The 22,449-nt window shown below is 43.8% G+C and overlaps 1 protein-coding gene across 3 annotated transcripts in view; it reads left to right on the top strand.

Moving 5' to 3' along the window:
• Positions 1-22,449, top strand: part of TTC21B (tetratricopeptide repeat domain 21B) — a 33,090-nt gene that overhangs the window by 9,596 nt on the left and 1,045 nt on the right. Inside the window, exons 9-28 of one of the 3 annotated variants that reach the window (XM_033166390.1) lie at positions 349-541; positions 798-895; positions 2,738-2,938; positions 4,293-4,422; positions 5,029-5,186; positions 7,716-7,940; positions 8,484-8,722; positions 9,768-9,840; positions 13,193-13,303; positions 14,611-14,749; positions 14,846-14,952; positions 16,039-16,227; positions 16,358-16,468; positions 18,227-18,308; positions 18,600-18,750; positions 19,434-19,595; positions 19,960-20,152; positions 21,097-21,321; positions 21,652-21,772; positions 22,189-22,256. In XM_033166390.1, coding sequence (XP_033022281.1) covers positions 349-541; positions 798-895; positions 2,738-2,938; positions 4,293-4,422; positions 5,029-5,186; positions 7,716-7,940; positions 8,484-8,722; positions 9,768-9,840; positions 13,193-13,303; positions 14,611-14,749; positions 14,846-14,952; positions 16,039-16,227; positions 16,358-16,468; positions 18,227-18,308; positions 18,600-18,750; positions 19,434-19,595; positions 19,960-20,152; positions 21,097-21,321; positions 21,652-21,772; positions 22,189-22,256 — 2,976 coding nt within the window. Of the gene's footprint in view, positions 1-348; positions 542-797; positions 896-2,737; positions 2,939-4,292; positions 4,423-5,028; positions 5,187-7,715; positions 7,941-8,483; positions 8,723-9,767; positions 9,841-13,192; positions 13,304-14,610; positions 14,750-14,845; positions 14,953-16,038; positions 16,228-16,357; positions 16,469-18,226; positions 18,309-18,599; positions 18,751-19,433; positions 19,596-19,956; positions 20,153-21,096; positions 21,322-21,651; positions 21,773-22,188; positions 22,257-22,449 lie in introns of all 3 variants that reach the window. The other 2 variants (XM_033166387.1, XM_033166391.1) reach the window with 2 other exon arrangements.

Raw genomic sequence — 22,449 nt, 5'->3', positions numbered from 1 at the left:
TCTGTGCATTCAATTGCAGTTAGTAATGCAAGGGAGGTTCTTCAGGTGATTATGTAAGTTGTGATCATGCCAGTGTTTCATGCCACCCAAACAAACCATCACCCTTTCATAAAAACGTTTGCAATTTTTTTATTTAGTGACAATAATAATAATAATAAACTTTATTACGGCCATAGACCAGCAAAAGAGAAAATAAAACGATAGTACATAATATAAATATTTCTTAAATATCGTCTTTTAACGTTTAGTGACTGTTTCTAAAGCTTTTTTTTAAAAAAAAAAAGTAATGAAAGTGGAGGATTTTAAATCTGCTTCAGTGTTCATGTTGGAAACTGTTCTTAATTATAGTGTGGCCGCAACCCACTGATCCTTCAGCAGACTCAAACTTTGGTGGAACGAGCTTTCAACTTAGACCCCCACAATGCAGATATCGCTACAGAACTTGGGTACCAGATGATTTTGCAGGGGAAAATGAAGGAGGCCTTAAAATGGTACAAGACTGCCATGGCTCTCGACGAAACAAGCGTTCCCGCACTAACTGGTATGGCTTAAAAACAGATTTGAGTTTTCAAGAGCATGCAAAGCTGATTCCTCCCCGCCCCGCCCCCCTGAATAATTTTATCACTTCAAGTAATCTGGGTGATTGACTTTTTTTAGTGTGATTTGCATTCTCGTCAGCTTCTTGCCTCTCCTCCTTGTTTCTGAGTCTCTCTTACGTTCCTATAGGCTTTGAAGCCTGGTTTAAGGAGAAAGAAATGCTAAACGCAAAGCTGAAATGGGATGACTTTGCATTACAGGAATTATCCGGAGCCAGCTAATGGAAGGGAAGCTAGACGATGTAGAGCAGCAGTTGGAGTTCCTGAACGAAATCCAACAGTCTATCGGGAAATCAGCAGTAAGAGAACGATCCTTTCCAAAAGTGCTTTGATTCTAACCTGACCGAGGAGGCGGTTCCTCCAATTACTGTGCTAGAATATTAATGTGGGCAGAGAATTCTTGACCGAGGGCTCCAGTCTTGCTTTTCTGCTCCTTTGCAATGTCCAGTTCTTGGGTTTCAAGGCAGGGGGTCCAAATGTGTGCAAACGGGGTAATACATTTTTGAAGCGTTTTTACCCCACTCTTTGAACAAAAATGCTCCCACAGTGGCTAACAAAGATCCGTAACAAGACAGTCCCTGCCCTCAGGTTTACAATCTAGAAAACGTGAGTGACACAAAAGAGGTGGGGGAGCAAACTCTGGCACTATTTCTTAGTTACAGAGCTCTTAGATGGAGAGTTAAAAGAGGAGGAGTCAACATGGCTTTGGTTACCCTGCTTCCCATCTTTCTCAGCTGCAGCCCGATTGAATGACTACTGCTAGGTGACATTTGAGGAAGGAAGGTGCCTGATAGAACTGACAGTCGTAAGCAGTCTACAGTTTTTCTCAAACTCCGTGCAAAAGTAATTTCTCACCTGTCTCCCCTTAATGTTGCTGCTTTGACCTCTGTTGTTTAACCCAACAGATGATGATGATGATGGATAACAATTTTTTTTTAAAAATACATTTTATTGGTTTTTAAACAAATACAATAACCATTAAACCAGGGGTCAGCAAACTTTTTCAGCAGGGGGCCAGTCGACTGTCCCTCAGACCTTGTGGGGGGCCAGACTATATTTTTTTTGGGGGGGGGAATGAACAAATTCCTATGCCCCACAAATAATCCAGAGATGCATTTTAAATAATAGGACACATTCTACTCATGTAAAAACACGCTGATTCCCGGACTGTCCGCGGGCAGCATTTAGAAGGCGATTGGGCCACATCCGGCTCCCAGGCCTTAGTTTGGGGACCCCCGCATTAAACATTTATCCAGCAGTACATTTAATGGTGTTTGTTTTCTCCATTATATCCTGCTATCTTTGGACATAGACTTAAGCTCCACCCTGCACCACGGAGAACTAGTAGGTTTTTTACTGACCGCAGCACGGTTAGTGATGGCACAGCAATGGAAGAACCAGACTGAAATACCCCTGAACCTATGGGAAAATCATACCTGGGATATAATACTTTTTTTTTTAACGTCCTTGATACGAAAGCCTTCATGTGACTTACATAATGGCTTCATTGAGGGATGAAAATGATAAATAGAAGACCACTCCCTTCCAAAAACAAAGGGTGCTTTCTGACTGTCACAGATTTGGGGAGGCAATCAGTCACATACTGGCAACTCCCCTGCCCCAGACCGGGTGACAGTTGACACCTCCTCCTCCTCCTACTCCTCCTCCTCCTGGCAAATAAATCTTAATGAATGCTCAGTAAATAGCTAATGTCATCTAGCCTCACTGCAAACTACTAAGAAATCAGCTCAAGAAACAGGTCATTTGGAAGTGACCAGAGACTGTGCTCACAGAGCACAATCTGCTAACCTGCTGTCTTAATTTAGAGGTCTTAATTTATGGGGGCGGGAGGGGGGGGAGGAATGATACAATTAGTTGCCAAGCAACACAGGCAGTTTCTGGAACAAAACTACGAGCCTGTTGATTCACAAGAGTTCACTGAGTGAAGGGTGTCCACTGGATTTTTTTATTATTATTAAGAACTAGATACAGTACATGCCAGGAAATGTGCTGCAAATCAGGGCATCTGGATGCCAGAGGGCAATTTCTAGTTACCAGTCGTGACCAGTGCTAGGTGAATCATGACAGATTTAATTATAGATTCCCCCCCCCCCCAATGTAATTTTCTGTTTGTTTTGTAGGAATTATCTTACTTGCGTGCAGTGTTGGCTATGAAGAAAAACAAAAGACAAGAGGAAGTTATTACTTTATTGAACGACGTGCTTGATACTCATTTTTCCTCATTGCAAGGCTTACCTCTTGGTGTGGAATATTTTGAAAAATTAAATCCTGACTTTTTGATAGAGATTATTAAGGAGTATCTTAGCTTTTGCCCAACGCAGGTAAGGAGCTAGGATTTTTGTCCTCCTAAAACAACAACCATTTATTATTATACTTTGTGCTCAAAAGAAGGTTTCAGGTTGAAGCGAAGGCAATTAGGACGAATCGCCAAGATTCTGAGCAGTGTCCATTATAAGGAGTGGGCAATAGTTAATAGTGGAGTAACCGCTAGAGTATTTTTGTTTTGCTTGTAAATAAGTCCAGAACATTGTCATGACGCAAATTAGGTGCGCTACATTGCTTCATTTATGGATGTGGAGAATATGCGAAAGATTCCTGTTGATCCTGGTCATCTGCTTAAAGAGCTGATTGTTTTGTTTTTAAATCTGGAATGGGGAAACATATAATAATAATAATAATAATAATAATAATAATAATAATAATAGAAATAGTAATAATGTTATTATTTATACCCCACCCATCAGAATGGGTTGCCCCAGCCACTCTGGGCAGCTTCCAATACGTATAAAAACATAACTAAACATCAAACGTTAAAAACCTCTCAATACAGGCCCGCCATCAGATGCCTTCTAAAAGTCAAATAGTTGTTTATTTCTTTGACATCTGATGGGAGGGCATTCCACGGGGCAGGCATCACTACTGAGAAGGCCCTCTACCTGAGTGCCTGTAACTTCACTTCTCGCTGTGAGGGAACTGCCAGAAGGCCCTCGGAGCTGGACCTCAGTCTCCAACCTGAACGGCAGGGGTGGAGACATTCCTTTAGGTAGCCCTGCAGATGTTTGTTGTGTCCCACTCCCATCACCCATGACCATTGACCATGCTGGCTGAGGTTGGTGGAAGTTGGAATCCAATAACATCTGGAAGGACATAGGTTTTCCACATGTTTCTTGAGCTTGAGTGAGGACAGCAAAGTAGGTTTGGGGCTGTGCTGTGCGAAGACTTTGAAATATTAGTAGAATCCTACCCCTAACTGTATCTGTACTGGTTGGGTTCCCCCCTCTCCCTCCCTTCTCCTTCTTCCTGGAAGAGGAAATTGAAGATTTGTTCTGGTAGGAGTCTACTTCCATGTTCAGAACCAGCTCTCATAATGCCTTTCTGCCCTCTTGTTGGCCTGCAAGAGCTTGCAGCCCTTCCCCGAGTCAGGCCAGCATGTCAGAGGCAGTGTGCTATGTGAATTCATGGAGTTGCCTCAGCACACAGCCTGTGTGGCTGTAAGTCAGCATTGCCTCAAGCACAGGTGCTTCATTCTGGAGTAGATCTAGAAAACTGCCTGTTGAAAGTACACTTATCTCAGCTCAGATACACATTCCATTGGGATTTTTTTTTCTTTTTAAAGAAAAAAACCCCTCCACTTTCTCGATGTAATAAATCAAATTACCGTTTGTTTATCTCAAGCCTGCAGGTCGAGGACAACCTCCTTCCCCGCTTCTCAAGCCTTGCGCATCCGTCCTTGAAACTGTGGTTAAAACTGTTCCTGGTCTCCTGCAAGCTGCCTATTTAGTTGCAAAGGTGAAATATTTGGCAGGTAAATCTTTCGAGTTTGAACCGATGCAAATATAATCATTACGTCAGTAGCACTTGCAAAAAAATAAAAATAAAGCTGCAGTGTGGAGTGCTCTCTGTTAAGGATTACACACTCCACCCCACAATATCAGTTAGTATGCTTGGTCTGCATTGGGGTGTTTTGGTGTTCCCACCCCATCCTTAAACGGTTTTTGCACTCCTGTAAACTTCAGGGTTCCCCATGCCTGTTGCTACCTCCCTAGTGTTGTGCTGTTTAGACTATGTAAAGCAGTGGCACCCGCAACTTGAACCTTGCAAATTGAAGAAATGGTTGAAGCACGTTTTGTAATTTGAAACTGTGCTATGTGATTCACAAAGCACTGTAATAGCCGAGAGGTAACTTGCAGCTGGTAACTGTTCTTTCTCTCACAGCATGTGATTTCATTGCTTCTTCTTTAGTGGTTGAAATATTTTGTAAAAAATGTAACCGTTTAATAAATAGTGCTGGGACGGAAGGAGGTATAATCAGTGGAAATGAACCTGTCTTGCCACTGCAATCCTAAGGCAGCTTGTCAGCATATTGAATTTGTTTCTCCCCTTTATTGTTTTGTTTGCTTAACCTGATTAGGTAACACTGAAGCATCCCAGAGCATCTTGCAGCACTGCATAGAACAGAATCCATCACACGCAGATGCCCACCTCCTTATGGCTCAAGTGCATTTGCTGCAAAACAACTTCAAACTCTGTTCTCAGTCTCTGGAACTCTGCCTAAGCTATAACTTTGAGGTACACTTGATTGGAAAATCTCGCCCAGCATACTGAAGCTCTTTATTTTCCTTCCACGCTTGATTGGCATTTTAATTTGCTGCCAGTATTATTATTACTTTTTTTGCCCATGGATAAATTGTCAGGACCTCAATAACCGTCACCTAACAAGGAAACATATGCATTTCGCTATTTAACAAAGAGCTCTTAGTTGAAATCGGCAATATCAAAAGTCAGTGCAGGGTTTCAGGCTTAGGAGTTAACTCCGCTTCATTTTTTTTCCTGCCTCCAGTATGACAGAAACCCTACTGTGGTTGCAGCCCCAAAGCCCTGGCAGTATAAATTTGCTAGGATTTTGCCTTTTATCTTCATATTCTTGCAAGCCCCATGAACTAGCTTTAGACACATTTTTTGGAAACATTGGGTTTAAGTGAAACAGGAAACTACTGCTAACAGGCTTACTAGTTTGTCTGCTTGTTTTGTGCAAAGGGAGACACAGAGGGAGTTCATAGGCTCATTCATCTTAAGACGAGATGTTACCATGTGAATGCAGTCAGAGGCCATTGATCCTCTGGCTGGCGACAGGCAAAAGTTAATAGCAAAAATAAACAAATGATAGATTTATAAAAGGTAAAGGACCCCTGGATAGTTAAGTCCAGTCAAAGGCGACTATGGGGTTGCAGCGCTCATCTCGCTTTCAGGCCAAGGGAGCCGCCGTTTGTCCACAGACAGCTTTTCCTGGTCATGTGGCCAGCATGACTAAACCGCTTCTGGCACAATGGAACCCCGGGACGGAAACCAGAGCAGCGCACGGAAACGCCATTTACCTTCCCGCCACAGCGTTACCTATTTATCTACTTGCACTGGCGTGCTTTTGAACTGCTAGGTTGGCAGGAGCTGGGACAGAGCAACGGGAGCTCACCACCGTCGTGGGAATTCGAACCGCTGACCTTCCGATAGGCAGGCCCAAGAGGCTCAGTGGTTTAGACCACAGTGCCACCCGGGTCCCCGACAGATTTATAGAGCCACACTGGTCAAGAATGCAATCCTAAATCTTGACCAGGAGCAGGGCGGCTGAATAGAGCAGCAGAGCCACAGCTCCACCTGAAGCCCTGCCATTTTCGCTGGCCAGGGCAGGATGTGAACAGGGCAGTAAGAAAGAAAGAAAATTAAAAACCCACCAGACTGGCATAGCAGGGAGGCTAAGCTCTTAAGCTAGCCCAGCTCTGCCCCCATAGCACTTACTTGCCCCTGCTTGTACAATTTACCAGAATGTTCCGCTGCAAGCAAACTCCCTCCAGCTTGGTAGATCAGGGGCTAAGATTGCTCTGTGTGCCAGTTGTATTGAGGAACTGGAAAAGCCAATCCCTTCAGAGGCAAAATGTGGCTTTTGGAGCAATCTGCTGCGGTGCGCTGACGTTGCATAGGATCAGGAACACACATCTCTGAGACTAGCATGGTATCCTAGAAATCTCTACAGCTTGGGTACAAAGCCAATGGTAGGTTGTAAAGTGAGTTTTCTTCCATCTCTCTGCACCCCTGCCATCTTCCCCGGTTTGTCTTTCATCTGAGTATGTGTGAGTCTCTCCTTGGAGAGGTTTCGGGGATTTGGTATATGGCATTTGATTTATAGAAGTAATTGCTCGTGGGATCTTTAGTGCGAATGTACGGAAGTGAGAGCTGGACCATAAAGAAGGCTGATCGCTGAAGAATTGATGCTTTTGAATTATGGTGCTGGAGGAGACTCTTGAGAGTCCCATGGACTGCAAGAAGATCAAACCTATCCATTCTTAAAGAAATCAGCCCTGAGTGCTCACTGGAAGGGCAGATCCTGAAGTTGAGGCTCCAGTACTTTGGCCACCTCATGAGAAGGGAAGACTCCCTGGAAAAGACCCTGGTGTTGGGAAAGATGGAGGGCGCAAGGAGAAGGGGACGACAGAGGATGAGATGGTTGGACAGTGTTCTTGAAGCTACTAACATGAGTTTGGCCAAACTGCGAGAGGCAGTGAAGGATAGGCGTGCCTGGCGTGCTCTGGTCCATGGGGTCATGAAGAGTCGGACACGACTGAACGACTGAACAACAACAAATAAGTAGTTCCCGGTTGTGATCTCAATGCGCACACAAGTAGCAGTCATGCTGAAAGCTAAGCAGGTTTTCATGGGATCAGTGTCTCTAGGATCTCCCCGTATCCTCAGCTCCCTGAAGGAAAGGTGGGATATAAGTAAAAGAAGGTTTTTTTAAAAAAAAAAAATATGCAAGAAAGGAAAAAATAGGATTGTGAGATAATTTGAATGTTATGGTCCACTCTTGAGCAAATGTAGCTAGCATCAACCTGAGTAGGACATAGTTGCTTGAAAAGCAGGAGAGAGCCACTCCTGTTGTCCTGTATTAAAGCATAGTAGTTCTAGATTACTTCTACGAATTGCTTAAAACAATGTACAGTACATAATTATCCCACTGATATAAGTATGATTTGACATATGGTTAGGTTTTTTTCTTATTGGAAGATTGCACGGGACATAGGTGCTGATTACATAACTCTTCATTAGGTCAGAGAGCATCCTGTGTACCACTTAATAAAAGCTCGAGCCCAAATAAAGATGGGGGAAATAGCAGAAGCCGTTAAAACCCTGCAGATGGCAATGAACTTGCCTGGAATGAGAGCAGCTGCGCCGTCCTCAAAATCAAAAACAAAGAGGATTGAAATCGACGGGAGTGATCGTGTGTCCGTCTACCTGGAACTAGTAGATGCTCATCGGTTGAATGGCGAACAGGTATGACAAGATTCTGTTTCATATGTAAAACCGGTACATAACCTTTGGATGTGGTTTGCAAATTTTGAAAACTTGTTAGCAGAAGTACAATTTTTAGAGTGCTTGCGATCATGCTGCTGGCAGTGACAGGTGATGGGTTGCATCCATTTGTGGAAGGAGAGGGGGGAATGTTTTTGCAGATTTCCTCCGTACCTCTGTACATGCTGCTTCCCACACCTATTCTGGAGGGTTCCCCATCTCTTTGGAGCTTGCTCACTGCCACCGCCCTTTCCCCTGAGGGAAGTACTTTTTTAGGGTACAGACTTAATTCACACAAGGCAACGGTGAGGCCCAGTAAGTCTAGTGGTGCTCTGTGTAAACCAATTGTGTCACTGGGAGGGGGGGGGGACGCTGCTACAATGGCCGTCTTCCCAGTGCACAGGGGTTCCTGGGCAAATGCATTGATGTGGAATGGTCTCTGTGAAAGTACAAAGTTTGAAAGCCACAGTTTTTGCAGGGGCAATTTAGGCACAAATTTAACAAGAACGATGGTCTCTTTTGAAGCATGAAGCCATTAAAGTCCTCCAAGATGCTATCAACGAATTTTCAGGCACCCCTGAAGAGTTGAGAGTTATGATTGCTAATGCAGACCTAGCCCTTGCGCAAGGCGACGTGGAAGCGGCTTTGACGATGCTCAGGAATATAACCCCAGAGCAGACTTACTTTGTTCAAGTCAAAGAGAAAATGGCGGAGATCTATCTGGAGCACAGGAAGGATAGGAAGCTATATGCAAGCTGTTACAGGTAAGAGCTTACCGGTAGCTTGCCAAAATAATAATAATAATACTGTGTACCAGGTTCGTTTCCTGCCTGTTTCTTCCTGCAGAAATAAACCACTTCACTGAAAAGTACTGTGCATAGATATACATTGATGTACAAAAAAGCCATTCATTTGGAGATATTTTTTAAAACAAAAATACACATGTCAGGAAAACAGCTCTGAGTCACTGCAGCATTGATCAGAAACATATACCTGTATGGCTACAGTTTTGCTCTCACTATAGCAGAGGTGGGCAGCCTGTGCCCTTCTCTATGTGTGTTTGGACTACAACTCCCATCATCCGTGGCACTGGGGCTGATGGGAGTTGGAGCTCAACAGCATTCCAAGGGCCACAGGTTCCCCATCCCTGCTCTACAGTTGAAGCTGTCACAGGGCAACTCTGTTTCAGCCTGTAACCCCCCGCAACAGGGATATGTCCATTTGCTTTTGGAATTGTATGATTTTGCTTCTTTGGAAAATGTTGTCAATAAAATATTGTGACTTTTTAGTACTTACGCTGCCTAGGGAAGGTATTAAGAGCCCACAGATATCTGCTTCTTCCAACCAAAGTGTGTCCCCTTCTACCCCTTGCCTCAATTTTTAAAAAAAGTATTACAGTAAGTATGCTAGACTCAATTTTCCAGATGTTATGATTATCCCAGTTGTTCTCTTGGAGTCCTTTGTTTGAATGAAGATGCTCTTCTGAAACATTCTTTAGTTAGCTACATGTTCTATGACACAACTGTTACAGCACTGGTATCAACAAGAAAGCACGTCAGATAGCAGATTTCGGTGTCTTCCTTAAAACTAAGATTTCCAGGATAACAGCTCGTCTTAATTTGCTTTCTCTCGAACACCTTCTCTGTCCTTGTTAAATTGAAACGTCTGAAGACAAAGGAAGCAAACATTTACCACCAGTCTATTAAACAAAAAAAAAGGGGGGGGGACCTGGCCATTGAAAGTTGGCTTACTGCACTAGTAGCAAACAGATTCAACTACTGACATGATTTATTTTCTTCTTATTTTCAGAGACCTGGTGGAGAAACTTCCGAGTTCTCACACCTTTCTTCTCCTTGGTGATGCATATATGAATATCCAAGAGGTATAAGCATTTGTAGCTTTAGGTGTTGTTGTTAGGAGGTTTCAGTTCGAAGAGGAGCACCTCTGTTGTGAAAAGTTCTGGCTTACACAAGTCCTGACCCCAGCCTTGTAGACATTTTGTTGTCGTCGTTGGCATCCATTTGTCATGAGAGACAATGGAGTGCTCCATCTGGAGGTGAAGTCAAACTGCTGTGTCAGCAGCACTAAAGTGACTTCCCCAGGGCGCAAGCCTGGGCAGTTTGTATGGAGGTCCTGGGCTGCCCAGATGACAAGACCCCCCTCTCAGCCTCGCTGATGTGGTCCGAAGGAAAGCAGAACAATACTTTGGCACCAGCTTGCCAGAAAGAGGCATACAAGGCACCATCCAACAGTCTTAGGGACTCCACTTTGGATTTGCGTAGGGTTTACTCCTTAGCCTTTCTTCTCCTGAAGATGTCCTGCAAGGCAGTGGGTACGGATTTTTCCTCTGGGTTTACTCCCGAAGCCTTTCTTACGAATATACCTGCAAGGCTGTGGAGGTTTAGGATCAGAGTTTTCCTTCTCCTTGATGGGCGACCTTTCCAAGTTGACGAGCCCCATCTGCCCCTCGCTGCCCTATAGAGCAGGCATAGGCAAACTCGGCCCTCCAGATGTTTTGGGACTACAACTCCCATCATCCCTGACCACTGTTCCTGTTAGCTAGGGATGATGGGAGTTGTAGTCCCAAAACATCTGGAGGGCCGAGTTTGCCTATGCCTGCTATAGAGCAGTGTTTTTCAACCACTGTTCCGCGGCACACTAGTGTGCCGCGGGAAAAACGTCCCGGCCGTTGTTGTTGCCTTCCTTCAGCCAATCAGGGTCAGCCCGCGTTTGTACACAGAGCCGAAAACAGACACCCGCCTTGCCCCAGCAGCGCCGAGGCTACACTGCACTGCACGGCCCTGGATGCGGCAGCCGCGCCGGCCGCCTCAAAAGCACCTCCCTCCCTCCTTCGCCCTCCCGCCGGCCAATCGTCAGCGCCCTCCGGAGTTCCCCGCCTCCTCAGCCGTCGGCGTGGCCCTGAAGGGGTCCTGCGCGCCGCGCGCGCCTTGTCGCAAGTGGGGTTCCGAGGCCAATGTAGGCGCGCGCATCTTAGAAGCGGGAGGGGGGGTGGAAAGAGCGGGCCGCAAGCCGCCGCCACGGTTCGTCAGCCCGTCTCCGACTACAGCTCCCGGGGTGCACCGTGGCCAGACCTGCTCTGCCCCCTCCGCGGACAAAACACCGTCGCTTGGAAGAGCGGGGGGGGGGACTTCAAGTCCCGACAAGCAGCGCGGCCAAGCGCGCGACCCGTGAATCGGCGTATTCTGGAAAAGCGGGCTGAAAACATTCCACCTTCCTTCCGCCACCTGTTCCCGCATAGCCTGCTGGGATTTGTAGTTCTGTGGGGGGGAAAGAGATATTGTGCTGCTTCAGGAACAGGTGCGAGAAAAGACTTGCTGCGTTTCAAAGGCTTGCTTAATGCGGTGGTGTTTAATCAAGGGAAGCAGATCCGGCTTTAAAGTTCGCGCGGCTGTGCCTTAAGTTCCCTTGTCCGCTGGGGAATGCCAGGAAAAGTGTCGCGTCTCCATGTTTTCCTGCCTACCAATCAACTGCCGCCCCCGCAAAAAAAACCAACCAAACAAGCCAATCCTCGTGATATTTACTTAAAAGTTTACTTAAAAGTTTCCCGACTGCAATTCTAAATGCACTTACCTGGGCGCGAGTTCCATTGTAGGCAAGTACAGGATGGCACTGTGATGCTTGGTTTTTTGTTTTTGTTTTAAACTACCTAGGTTCGTTTTAAGCCCACCCCTTTAAAAAATAAATAAACCAAGAAGCTAGAAAACAAATGGATTTGTTTAATAGTGGTGCCCGCTCATCGGTTTCACGAAAACTGAAAAGTCCCTTTGCAGCCTGAGTTTCCTTTGGATGAGAGAGCAGAGTACTGTACTGAAGATGTCTGGTGCTTTTGTAGTATTTTCTGTATTGGAGCCTAATAATAATAATAATAATAATAATAATAATAAATTCTATATTATTATTATTATTATTATTATTATTTATACGCCGCCCATCTGCCTGGGTTTTCCCAGCCACTCTGGGCGGTTCCCAACAAAATATTAAAAACATGCTAAAACGTCAAACATTAAAAACTTCCCTAAACAGGGCTGCCTTCAGATGTCTTCTAAAAGTCAGATACCGGTAGTTGTTTATTTCCTTGACATCTGATGGGAGAGCGTTCCACAGGGTGGAAGCCACTGCCGAGAAGGCCCTCTGCCTATATCATGTCAGGATGTCTCAGGAGCTTCTCCACTCATGTCTTTGTCACAAAGTCACTCAGGTACAAGACTAGAGTCCCTTAGACCTTACTTGGGGCTGGACTATATTTTGAAAAAAATATGAACAAATTCCTATGCCCCACAAATAACCCAGAGATGCATTTTAAATAAAAGGACAGGTTCCAGTTCTGTAAAAACACGCTGATTCCTGGACCATCCGCGGGCAGCATTTAGAAGGTGATTGGGCCACATCCGGCCCCCGGGTCTTAGTTTGGGGACCCCTGCTCTTAAGTCCAAGATTATAAAATACTTTCTTTGTGTTTATTTGATTCCTATTCAAGAGAATTACTTTTTATATAGTCAATATAGGCACAAAGTTAAATTTTTTAACATTTTCTAATGGTGGTGTGCCTCGTGATTTTTTTCATGAAACAAGTGTGCCTTTGCCCAAAAAAGGTTGAAAAACACTGCTATAGAGCATGTGTAGAAACTGCCTTCTTGACCATCGGACCCACCATTGGTCTCATCTGCTCAATCTGTTGGAGCCTGTCTTTGTATGCAGGGGAAGCCCCTAACTCACTGAGGGTTTGAGACCCATTGGCTACTCTCACCTGGTTTAGCTGGCCAGTTGAAGCTGCTTCCTGGGGTGTGGCTGCTGTTGCATGCCGACATTGGTAGACATACATAAGCAGGAATTGCATGCAGTTGACAAAACCAAGCAAGTTACTAGAAGGAAGCCCCTCTCCTCTGCGTCTAACACAAAAATGCAGTTTTTTGTCTGTTACCGTACTTCCTCCTTTTGTCTGTTACTTTTTTCTTTATTTACAAGGCTGCCTGCCCCCCCAAGAGGGAAAATGGAAAGAGAATGTACCAAATGGAACCTCCATGAGGCTCTTCAGAGTTTTGTTTCCCCACTTGGCTCTGGCTCTGTGCCCTTGCCTTATCCCAAGACTCCCCACTGGAATCTTGTCTTCTGATTAATATTATTTGGTTTTGTTTCGTTGTATCTCTAATGGGCCTTGCAATCATTCATGCTTGGGCTTTGCATGACCTTACTGTTATTTTTCTGTACCCTAGCCTGAAGAAGCCATCGTGATATATGAACAGGCCTTGAAGTTGAATCTAAAGGATGGAGCATTGGCTCGCAAAATTGGGAATGCCTTGGTCAAGACTCATAAGTATACAAAGGTATGTGATGACTGCCTTGCATGCATCCCGATACAATCATTTCTGTAACATTTCCAGAAATACTTAACCTGCCCTCCAGAAGAGCCCAGGAATGTGGACGTCAATGTGCCTTCCACCAGTACACACACAAAAAGAATTAGCAGCATGAAGAACGTTTATATATTCTGCTCTGAAGTTTTTAGCTCTCGGTCTTTCCTCCATCCAGCTCTTCCTGCCCCCAGTTTTTCAGCGGCAGCAGCTGACCAGTACAGAAGTGAAACGAGGCCAGCCAACCAGAAGAGGGTGGTTTTTGTGGGTCAAAGATAAATGCAGGTTTAAAAAAATAATTATTTTTAGGTTAATATTGTTTGTATGAAAACAAACAACAGTAACAAACAACTTGAGGGGGTTAAAGGAAGGAGGGAGAGAGGAAGGAGAAGACTCCTCTCTGATGCACTGGAAATCTGTCTAAAAAAGAAAATAAAAAATATCCACATATGGATTACACGACGCCCAAATGCCCCAATAAGTGTCCAAGTATTACTGCATGCCTATGGTATTTGGCTTGTTTGTGAATGGAGAGAGCTGTCAATGCATGATGGAGGGCAATGCCTTATCTTTCCAGTATTGCCACTCCCATTCCCAATTTCATTTTCCATGCAGAGTTTAAACTGTTGGCCTGTGAAGGGCACAGTGGGCTTTGGGGATGGTCACAATATCAGAGAGAAAAGTGCTTCATATAATCAAAATTAGCCTGTCTCCCAAAGGCTATTAAAGTTGCTAAGAAACAGACTCCTCACAGCTTAAAAGATCCTTGAGGTGAGAGAAATTGGGATTGGGGAGTGCCATTGTCAGGCACACATGCGCAAGGAGAGAGAGGTAAATGCCTTTCGCTTCCTGTACTGTACTTCTGAGGTCGGGCTGACAGTGCAGCAAACTCTTAACCCTTAGATTAAGAATGTTCATTGACCTAATTCAAAGCACATCATATCTTGTTGCAGGTTCCTTCTGCAATATTTTATTTTCAGGTTTGTGTATGATTTTTTAAATATATATATAATCCATATAAAGAATTATTGAGCTGTGACAAGAACAAAATATGGACGTATCAAAAAGAAATATGACTCTAGTTTTATATTTAGCTATTTATCTGTGCAAAGTATTGATTCACTAGCTAAGATAGTCTGAAGGCAGCTAAGATATTCAAATGGCAAACATAATTTTCCATTTGAGTGTCAGGGAATCTTCTCCTTTCTGGCACCTGCAGCTCCTTCAGAAATGTCAAACAGGATCTTTCAGATTATTTGTTTGTTCGTTTATTATTTTAGGCAATCAATTATTATGAAGCTGCTCTGAAAACCGGGCAGCAGAATTTCCTTTCTTACGACCTGGCAGAGCTATTGCTGAAATTGAACCAGTATGAAAAAGCAGTAAAAGTCCTTCGGCAAGTTTTGGATCATGAGTCTGGTATGTACATCTTATTTGCTTCATTTTTTTTTAAAGAAATAAAGAGATCACTATTTGTGAAGACTTCGAATCAAATATATCCCTATGTTTTTGCAGCAAATGATTTGTCCTCTCTGATGGAAGATACGCGTTACCAGGTTCTTCTGGCAAAGGTGTACAGCAAAATGGATAGGACAGACGATGCTGTTGTTTCGTTACAACAGGTAAAGAAATATTAAATATTGGCATGTTAGGCCTTTGGTGGTAGAAGAGAGATACTTGATTACATGATAGCAGTAGAGGAGCTCAAGCTTAAAATGGTCCAGGTCTGCTATTATTATTATTATTACTTCTTTATTGCATTTGTATCCCACCTTTCCTCCAAGGAGTAAGATGATGCACATGGTCTGCGCCTCTTCATTTAAACCTCACAAACAACCCTGTGAGGTAGGTTAGATGTAGATGCAGTGGCTGGCCCAAGGTCACCCAATGAGTTTCATGACAGCACCAGCAGAACAAAAAACATTTTAATGATGATTATGAATTATTCCCCTATTGCATGCGTTGGGGTGACTTCAACTTTTCCATTTTTTCCTCACTATTTTACATTAGTGACATTAAAACAACTCCTGCCCTCCCTTGCAAAAGTCACTGTACAGTGGTGCCCCGCTAGACGAAAATAATTCGTTCTACGAATTTTTTCGTCTAGCGGTTTTTTCGTCTAGCGAAGCGGCAATGACAGCTGCGCTCCGCTAAACGAAAAAAAAAAAGACGAAAATTTTTCGTCTTGCGAAGCAGCCCCATTGACTTTTTCGTCTTGCGGGGCAGCTTCCGCTAGACGAATGCCGTTTGTCTAGCGAGTTTTTCATCTAGCGAGGCATTCGTCTAGCAGGGCACCACTGTATTTCTTCCTTCCACCTACAGACCTTTGACTGTACGATTTGTTAAGGTATGTCAGGCAACAAAGGACCAGCTGTTTGCTTCCACCAGTCAAGCACAAGAGTTAACTTGGCCTCTTAGCTCAGTTGGGAGAGCATGAGACTCCTGATCTCAGGGTTGTGGGTTTGAGCCCCACGTTGGGCAAAAGATTCCTGCATTGCAGGGGAGGGGGGTTGGACTAGATGACATTTGTGGTCCCTTCCAACTCTACAATTCTACGACTCTTATGTTGCACATAACAAGGACACATACAATACTGATTTAGAGAATTGGTCCTTTCTAAAATGCACAACTTGCTCCAAATCCACCCGCCCTCAACTTCATCCGATATTATTATTTCCTATTGGAAGCCTCCTTTGCTTTTCCACCAGGCTCAGGAATTGCAGGCCAGAGTATTGAAGCGGATTCAGATAGAGCAGCTGGACGCGGTTCCTGTACAGAAGCAACTAGCAGCTGAAATTTGTGCAGAGATAGCAAAGCATTCAGCAGCCCAGCGGAACTATGAGAAAGCAATTAAATTCTACAAAGAAGCTCTTGTTCATTGTGAAACGGACAACAAGGTCAGTGAGCAACAAGAGGAACCGTTTCCCCTCCGGTCTTGCTTAAGAGGCGTGGTGGTTGGGATGCATGTTGTAAATAGAATGAAAAATTAGCGAAGAGCTTCTGTTTACGGTATATTTTAATCCTCAGGTGATGCTAGAACTAGCCCGTTTGTACCTTGCACATGATGATGTGGATGCATGCCAGCGCCAGTGTGCTCTGTTGCTGAAGAGTGATCCAGATAATGCGCCAGCTGCCATGGTCAGTGTGAGGTCCTCTGTTCGTTGCTCATGAGTAAGCAGGCAAAACTCCGAGTTTCCTTTAAGAGTTTTATTGTGCAAACTATGTACAGTGCAGAGCTAATAAGTTCGTGTCTGAATCAAGCGTCGTCAGAATCCGGGAATGGCCCCTTCCGGTTCTGACCCCAACAAAAGAGCTTCGGTATATGGAAACCCCACCTCCCATCTTTTTGTTTCACCCCTCGACGCCTTTGGGGCTCCAGAAGCTGCATGTCTCCTTCATCACGAAAGGAGTGCTGGGTCTCCAGCATCCTCAGAGCCTCTTCCCTCCATACCCTGAGAAGCCTGCCCCTCCCTGCTGGAAGCCTCGCTGCTCCCTCTACCAGAGGAGGTGCTGCTAGTCAGGTGGGACCGGGGCTCTCTGTAGCATCCCAAGAGCCTTTCCACCACCTTGCACTGCGCTGGGGACAGTTCCCTGACAGTCAGTTATACACATGCTCTCTGCAGGATGACTATTTACTGACATTATTTTAGGTTTTAATAAAAACATTAAACCTCTGTAAGGTCTTCTGAATGCATGAGCAGCTTTTCTCTATTGATATATGCACTCAAAGCAACGTACCGATGATAAGAACGTCAGTGGAACCTCGGTTTTTGAACGTAATCCGTTCCGGAAGACCATTCGACTTCCAAAACGTTCCGAGAACTGAAAACCGTTCGAAAACCAAAGCAGTTACTTCCGGGTTTTCGGCGTTCGAAAGCCGAAACGTTCGACTTCTGAGATGCTCAAAAACCGAGGTTCCACTGTAATGTCAAAAGAGAATCTAACAAAATTGTTTTTTTTTAAAAAAACTAACATTTAGTGCAAAAAACACCAGGAATGTGCTAAACTCAAATGCTCACAGCTGACAGGCATTAACAAGCAAAAGCTTTTTGATACAAATGGTTTTACCCAAGCCAACTAAAGCATTATATAGAAATATTGCCTGGTGAGTCTCACTTGGCCAGGTGTCTTGAGAGCATAGGAGCCACCACAGAAATGGCCCTGCTCCTTGCCCTCATTGACTGTCTGTAAACAGAGGGGTACAGACTAAAGGTGCACCCACTAACCTCTGAAAACGGAGAGAAACCTATGAGAGAAAGAGGTATGCAGAAGCAAGGGCTGTCAAACAACAATTGCGGAGCCTTAATGTGGTTCATAGCAACCCTGCCATTCTCTAAATAAATTACATTTTCATGGAACTACCTGCCATGATCCTGAGTTCTCTTCTGGTCAGCCACTGCTAGTTCAGATCCCATTAGCACATACCATGAATTTTTACACTCACTCATAACATGGAATCATGTTTGCCATTTTAATGCCTGTTCACCCAACTTGGGGAGTTCCTTTTTGTGCTCTTCACAATCCCTTTTTTGTATTTGCTACCCTGGACCATTTGGCATCAGCAAATCTGGCCACCCCACAGCTCACCCCGACTCCAGATCACTTACAGAAGTGATCTGGAGTCGGGGTGCGCTGTGGGGTGGCCAAGTTTATTGGGGGGGGGGAGAAATCACTGCTCCCAACGCAGATCCCAAGGGACCATTGAAGCTGTTCAATTTTTGTTCTTTAACAGCTGTGGGTGTGGCACCTGGGCATTTGGTGTGTGAAGAAGAGTTTGGCCTCTAGCCCATTTGAGTTTTGCACTCCAGTACAGGCTGATTTTGCAGGATAAAATCGGTGCGGAGAAGGCTTTGTGTTACTTTCTGTTTCCTTAGCATCTCTGCTATGTGCTTGTAGATGATGGCTGACCTCATGTTCAGGAAACAAGACTACGAACAAGCGGTGTTTCATTTCCAGCAGCTTTTGGAACGCAGCCCAGGTGAGCGTCAGATCTTTTCATTGCTCCCTTTTAACAAATCTTTATACTAAAGCTACACATTAATGTCAGAGCAATGCAAGCTCCCTTTGCTAGAAGAGTGGGTGGATTCCACCAGCTGCCTGCAGAGTGTGACACCAGCATCTCTCTGTTGGCACAGAGGGGTCCCCCTTCTGCCTACCAAACATTATAGTTCTGGTTTTACTTAACACTCTTAGATTGTTATGCTTCTTTCTTGCGTTTAATTTTCAGTGTGTTTGCTTTCTGTAATGCCCGGAATGCTTACATTAACAGATAATTATGCAACGCTATCACGTTTAATTGACCTGTTAAGAAGAGCCGGAAAGCTAGAAGAAGTTCCAAGATTTATTGCCATGGCTGAGAAGCATTCCCCCAGGACAAAACTTGACCCAGGTTTTCACTATTGCAAAGGATTGTATCTTTGGTAGGTGTGACTAGAAAAATCACTAGTATAGTGTCAGTGAGAAAGGGCTGGTTTCCTTTGCTTGCATGACACGCCAGCCAAGTGGATTCAAATAGTGTTAATGTCTGGTTCTTTCAGTCCACTTGTTTTCTTTGTCCTTCCTACCTTTACAACAGTGACGGGGGAACTTCCACTCTGCAGGATTAATGATAGTTTGGCCTAAACAAAGTCCCACCTATCTATCCGCTGACATCTTACGATGTCACACGCAGGGCGGGTAAACTTGTGGGGTCAAACTGAAATGGAAGATTCAGGAGTGCACTTAGAGAGTTCTCCTTTTTCTGCTGCTGGTCCTATTCAGCGTCTTTTGAATTTGCCGCCTTTTCCCTATGGCCCTGTAAATGTGCCAAATTCAAAAAACAAATTACAGCTGGAAGATTCTTCCTTTTGAAATTGAGTCACCTGGTATCATGTGATGACAAGTGGTTGACAGGTGGCAGCTCTTGGGGCCACGGGAGTTTTGGATCCGGCCCACCAGCCAGATCCACTTCTCTACTCCTGCTTTGCAAGTCCTTGGCTCTCTGCTCCCTCTTTTCTTTCTCCTTGGACTCTTCCTTTCTAAATACAGCTGCCTGCCAGCATCACTTTCCCTGTTTCCTTGTGTTTCAATTTATGCAAGCCGTTAAGTGTGATTTCCTGTTTAGGTACACTGGCGAACCAAATGATGCACTTCGACATTTTAACAAAGCGAGGAAAGACAATGACTGGGGACAAAACGCTGTTTATAATATGATTGAAATCTGCTTGAACCCTGACAATGAAACAGTGGGAGGTGAAGTGTTTGAACATCTGGACGGTGACGCGGAGTGAGTGGCGATGAGATTTTTAGAACTCCTAGTGTTTTAGTGCAGTGTTTTGTTTTGGTGGCACTTGGAAGTCTCTCAATTCTTTTTTGGGTGCCAGCAGTGAGTGACGGGTTGAATTCAAGAAGGAAATGATGGGAACCAGATTATTATTTTTTACTGATTTATATAAAAATACATCACGGATAAAAGTTGATGACAGATATATAATTAAAGGCACCTAAAGGCTAAACTTGTGTGATACTGTCAGCCGGCTTTCTAGGGCTCATTCTAGCTATTTTCAAAATCCCGATTGAGTAATGGAAAGCAGAGTTTCTGATACACAAGAACTGATGCTGTTTCTTTTATGCATGTATGTATGAAGTAGCTCAACAGAGAAGCAAGAGTCTGTGCAGCTGGCTGTGAGAACAGCAGAGAAGCTCTTAAAAGAACTGAAGCCCCAGACAGCTCAAGGGCATGTGCAGCTCCGCATCATGGAAAATTACTGCCTTGTGGCAACAAAACAAAAATCAAATGTTGAGCGAGCGCTAAACGCCTTTACAGAAATTGTGGTTGATGAGGTAGGTTGTTTATAGTGTCTTTTCAGTTGAACACAGGTGTATTATGCACCTGTAGGAACCTCATACCTACAAATAAATGTATTCCATGCATTGCCCATTGCTTTAACAGTATACTATATTTGTCGTATGTGTGGAGGAAAACCTTAAACATGTTGCAGAGTTCAGCAGAGTTCCAAAAAAATAAACCAGAGGCAATAGTACTTCATTCAGCAGAGCTTTACTTCTGCTGAAGGTAAATGTAATGTAATGGTTATCAGATCCAATACAATCAGGACTGGCTCAGCCCATACAGAGTTGCAGCACTTACAAACTTAACTCATAATAAGACTACCCTTGACACTATACAGAAACAGAAACACCACACCAGAAGGAAGAGAGATAGGAAGAGAAAAGTACAACTCGGGGTTCTTCTGGCCTATATTTATAGTCAGCATGACCTTAATTGGAAGAGATAAGAGAACTACTTCAAAGTAGCTTCCCAGAAGGTATAACCCAAACAATCATTGACCCTTCTGCCTCTGCTTCTCTCACACAGAGAAGCCTCTAGTAGCCTCCTGTATTAATCCAAAAAGAAAAGAATCTTTACACACAAGATCAATACTTTCTGCACTAAGAAATGCAAACTGAAAATATTAAATATCATTTTTCAGAGTGTAGTTGTACTAGGTTAAAGTTTATTCTTTTCAGAGGTGTTCGTAACAGAATAAACATTAGTAAGGAATGCTGGGAATCTCCTCCCCACCACCTCCAGTTTGTAAGAAGTCCGCTTGTGTGAAGTTTTATTGAATTAATCACATTGTGGCTTTAGAAAGTGTTTTTGGGGTTGTGATTATTATTCTTTTCAACCAGCCGCTGTCTGGGCAAAGCACTGTCCTTTTGAGTATGTTGACATTTATACAGGGTTCTCTGCCTTCTGAATTGCATCATGTTGGTGTTTCTTGCAGAAAGATCACATCCCAGCACTTTTGGGAATGGCCACGGCTTACATGATCTTAAAACAAACCCAGCGAGCCAGAAACCAGTTGAAGCGCATTTCAAAGATGAACTGGAATCCCATTGACGCAGAAGAGTTTGAAAAAAGTTGGCTTCTCCTCGCAGACATTTTCATTCAGTCTTCAAAATACGATATGGCTAGCGAACTGTTAAAACGGTGCCTTCGTCATAACAGGGTAACGGACAGGCCAGAAGTAATGCTGTATCTGTTCTGTTAATGTTTTTCTACCCCTAGAGTCTTTTAATTAATGCAACTAATCTTATGGAAAGCAGGCAAAATGAGGCCAGCATTCCTTGTACTGGTTGACAGTGGTGAGGGCAAAACAAAATAAAAAATTCTATTTTGTTTTGACTATGGCAGACCAACACGGCTACCCACCTGTAACTGGAACTGTGGTGAGGCCACTGAGGGCCAACAGCACTTCAGCTTACAATTCAGTGGGCCAACAGGCTTTGCCATTTCAAGTCCCACTGACAGAGATTTTATTTTTTAAAATTCTTTTTAGTCTTGTTGCAAAGCTTATGAATATATGGGATACATAATGGAGAAAGAACAAGCATATAAGGATGCAGCTGCAAACTATGAGATGGCCTGGAAATATGGAAACCAAACAAATCCAACAATTGGTAGGTTCACCCTTAGCAACTTCATCTCATTTTCACTTCACTTTTAATTAATATAACGCCTCTCTATATTACTAAACACAAGGCGGCTGACAAGCTGGAGAAATAGACAGCAAAGATCACACATGTACATAATCGAAATTGAAAACCCAGGTGATTCTTTGCAGCCAAGACTGGGGAGATCCACTCCAGCTCTCTGGCCAAACTCTCTGTGGTTAGTAGGTTTTATAATTTATTATTAATTATTATTACATATTTATTAAATGGCTACCCCATTCTTCCTGCCAAAGGAACCTTGTTCAAACAAAGGGGCTGCAGCTGGTGTCCACAAGCTCTCAGCTCCCCTTGCAAAATCCCAGGATTACATGAAAAGAGAATGCTGTTTTTGCATTAACCTCTGACTTAATCATTTTTTACAGGTTTCAAGTTGGCATTTAATTACCTGAAAGCGAAGAGATACATTGATGCAATCAATGTTTGTCATAAGGTAAACTGTTTTTTTTACAAACATGTTTCTTTGCTTGTGGGTTCTATAAAAAGGGGAAAACATTGAAGTTTAGTATAGTCCCAATGACAGTATTGACATCTGCTGCATTGAAATAGCTTTAAATATATAACTGTAGAATAGTTAACTACTTGTTTTAGTTTACAGTGAGACACAATTTTATGTGTCCACGTGT

This window comes from Lacerta agilis, chromosome 1 (genome assembly GCF_009819535.1).
Source record: "Lacerta agilis isolate rLacAgi1 chromosome 1, rLacAgi1.pri, whole genome shotgun sequence".
NCBI lineage: Eukaryota > Metazoa > Chordata > Lepidosauria > Squamata > Lacertidae > Lacerta > Lacerta agilis.
The sequence above is the reverse complement of the archived record's forward strand: the minus strand, read 5'-3'. Positions and strand labels throughout refer to the sequence as shown.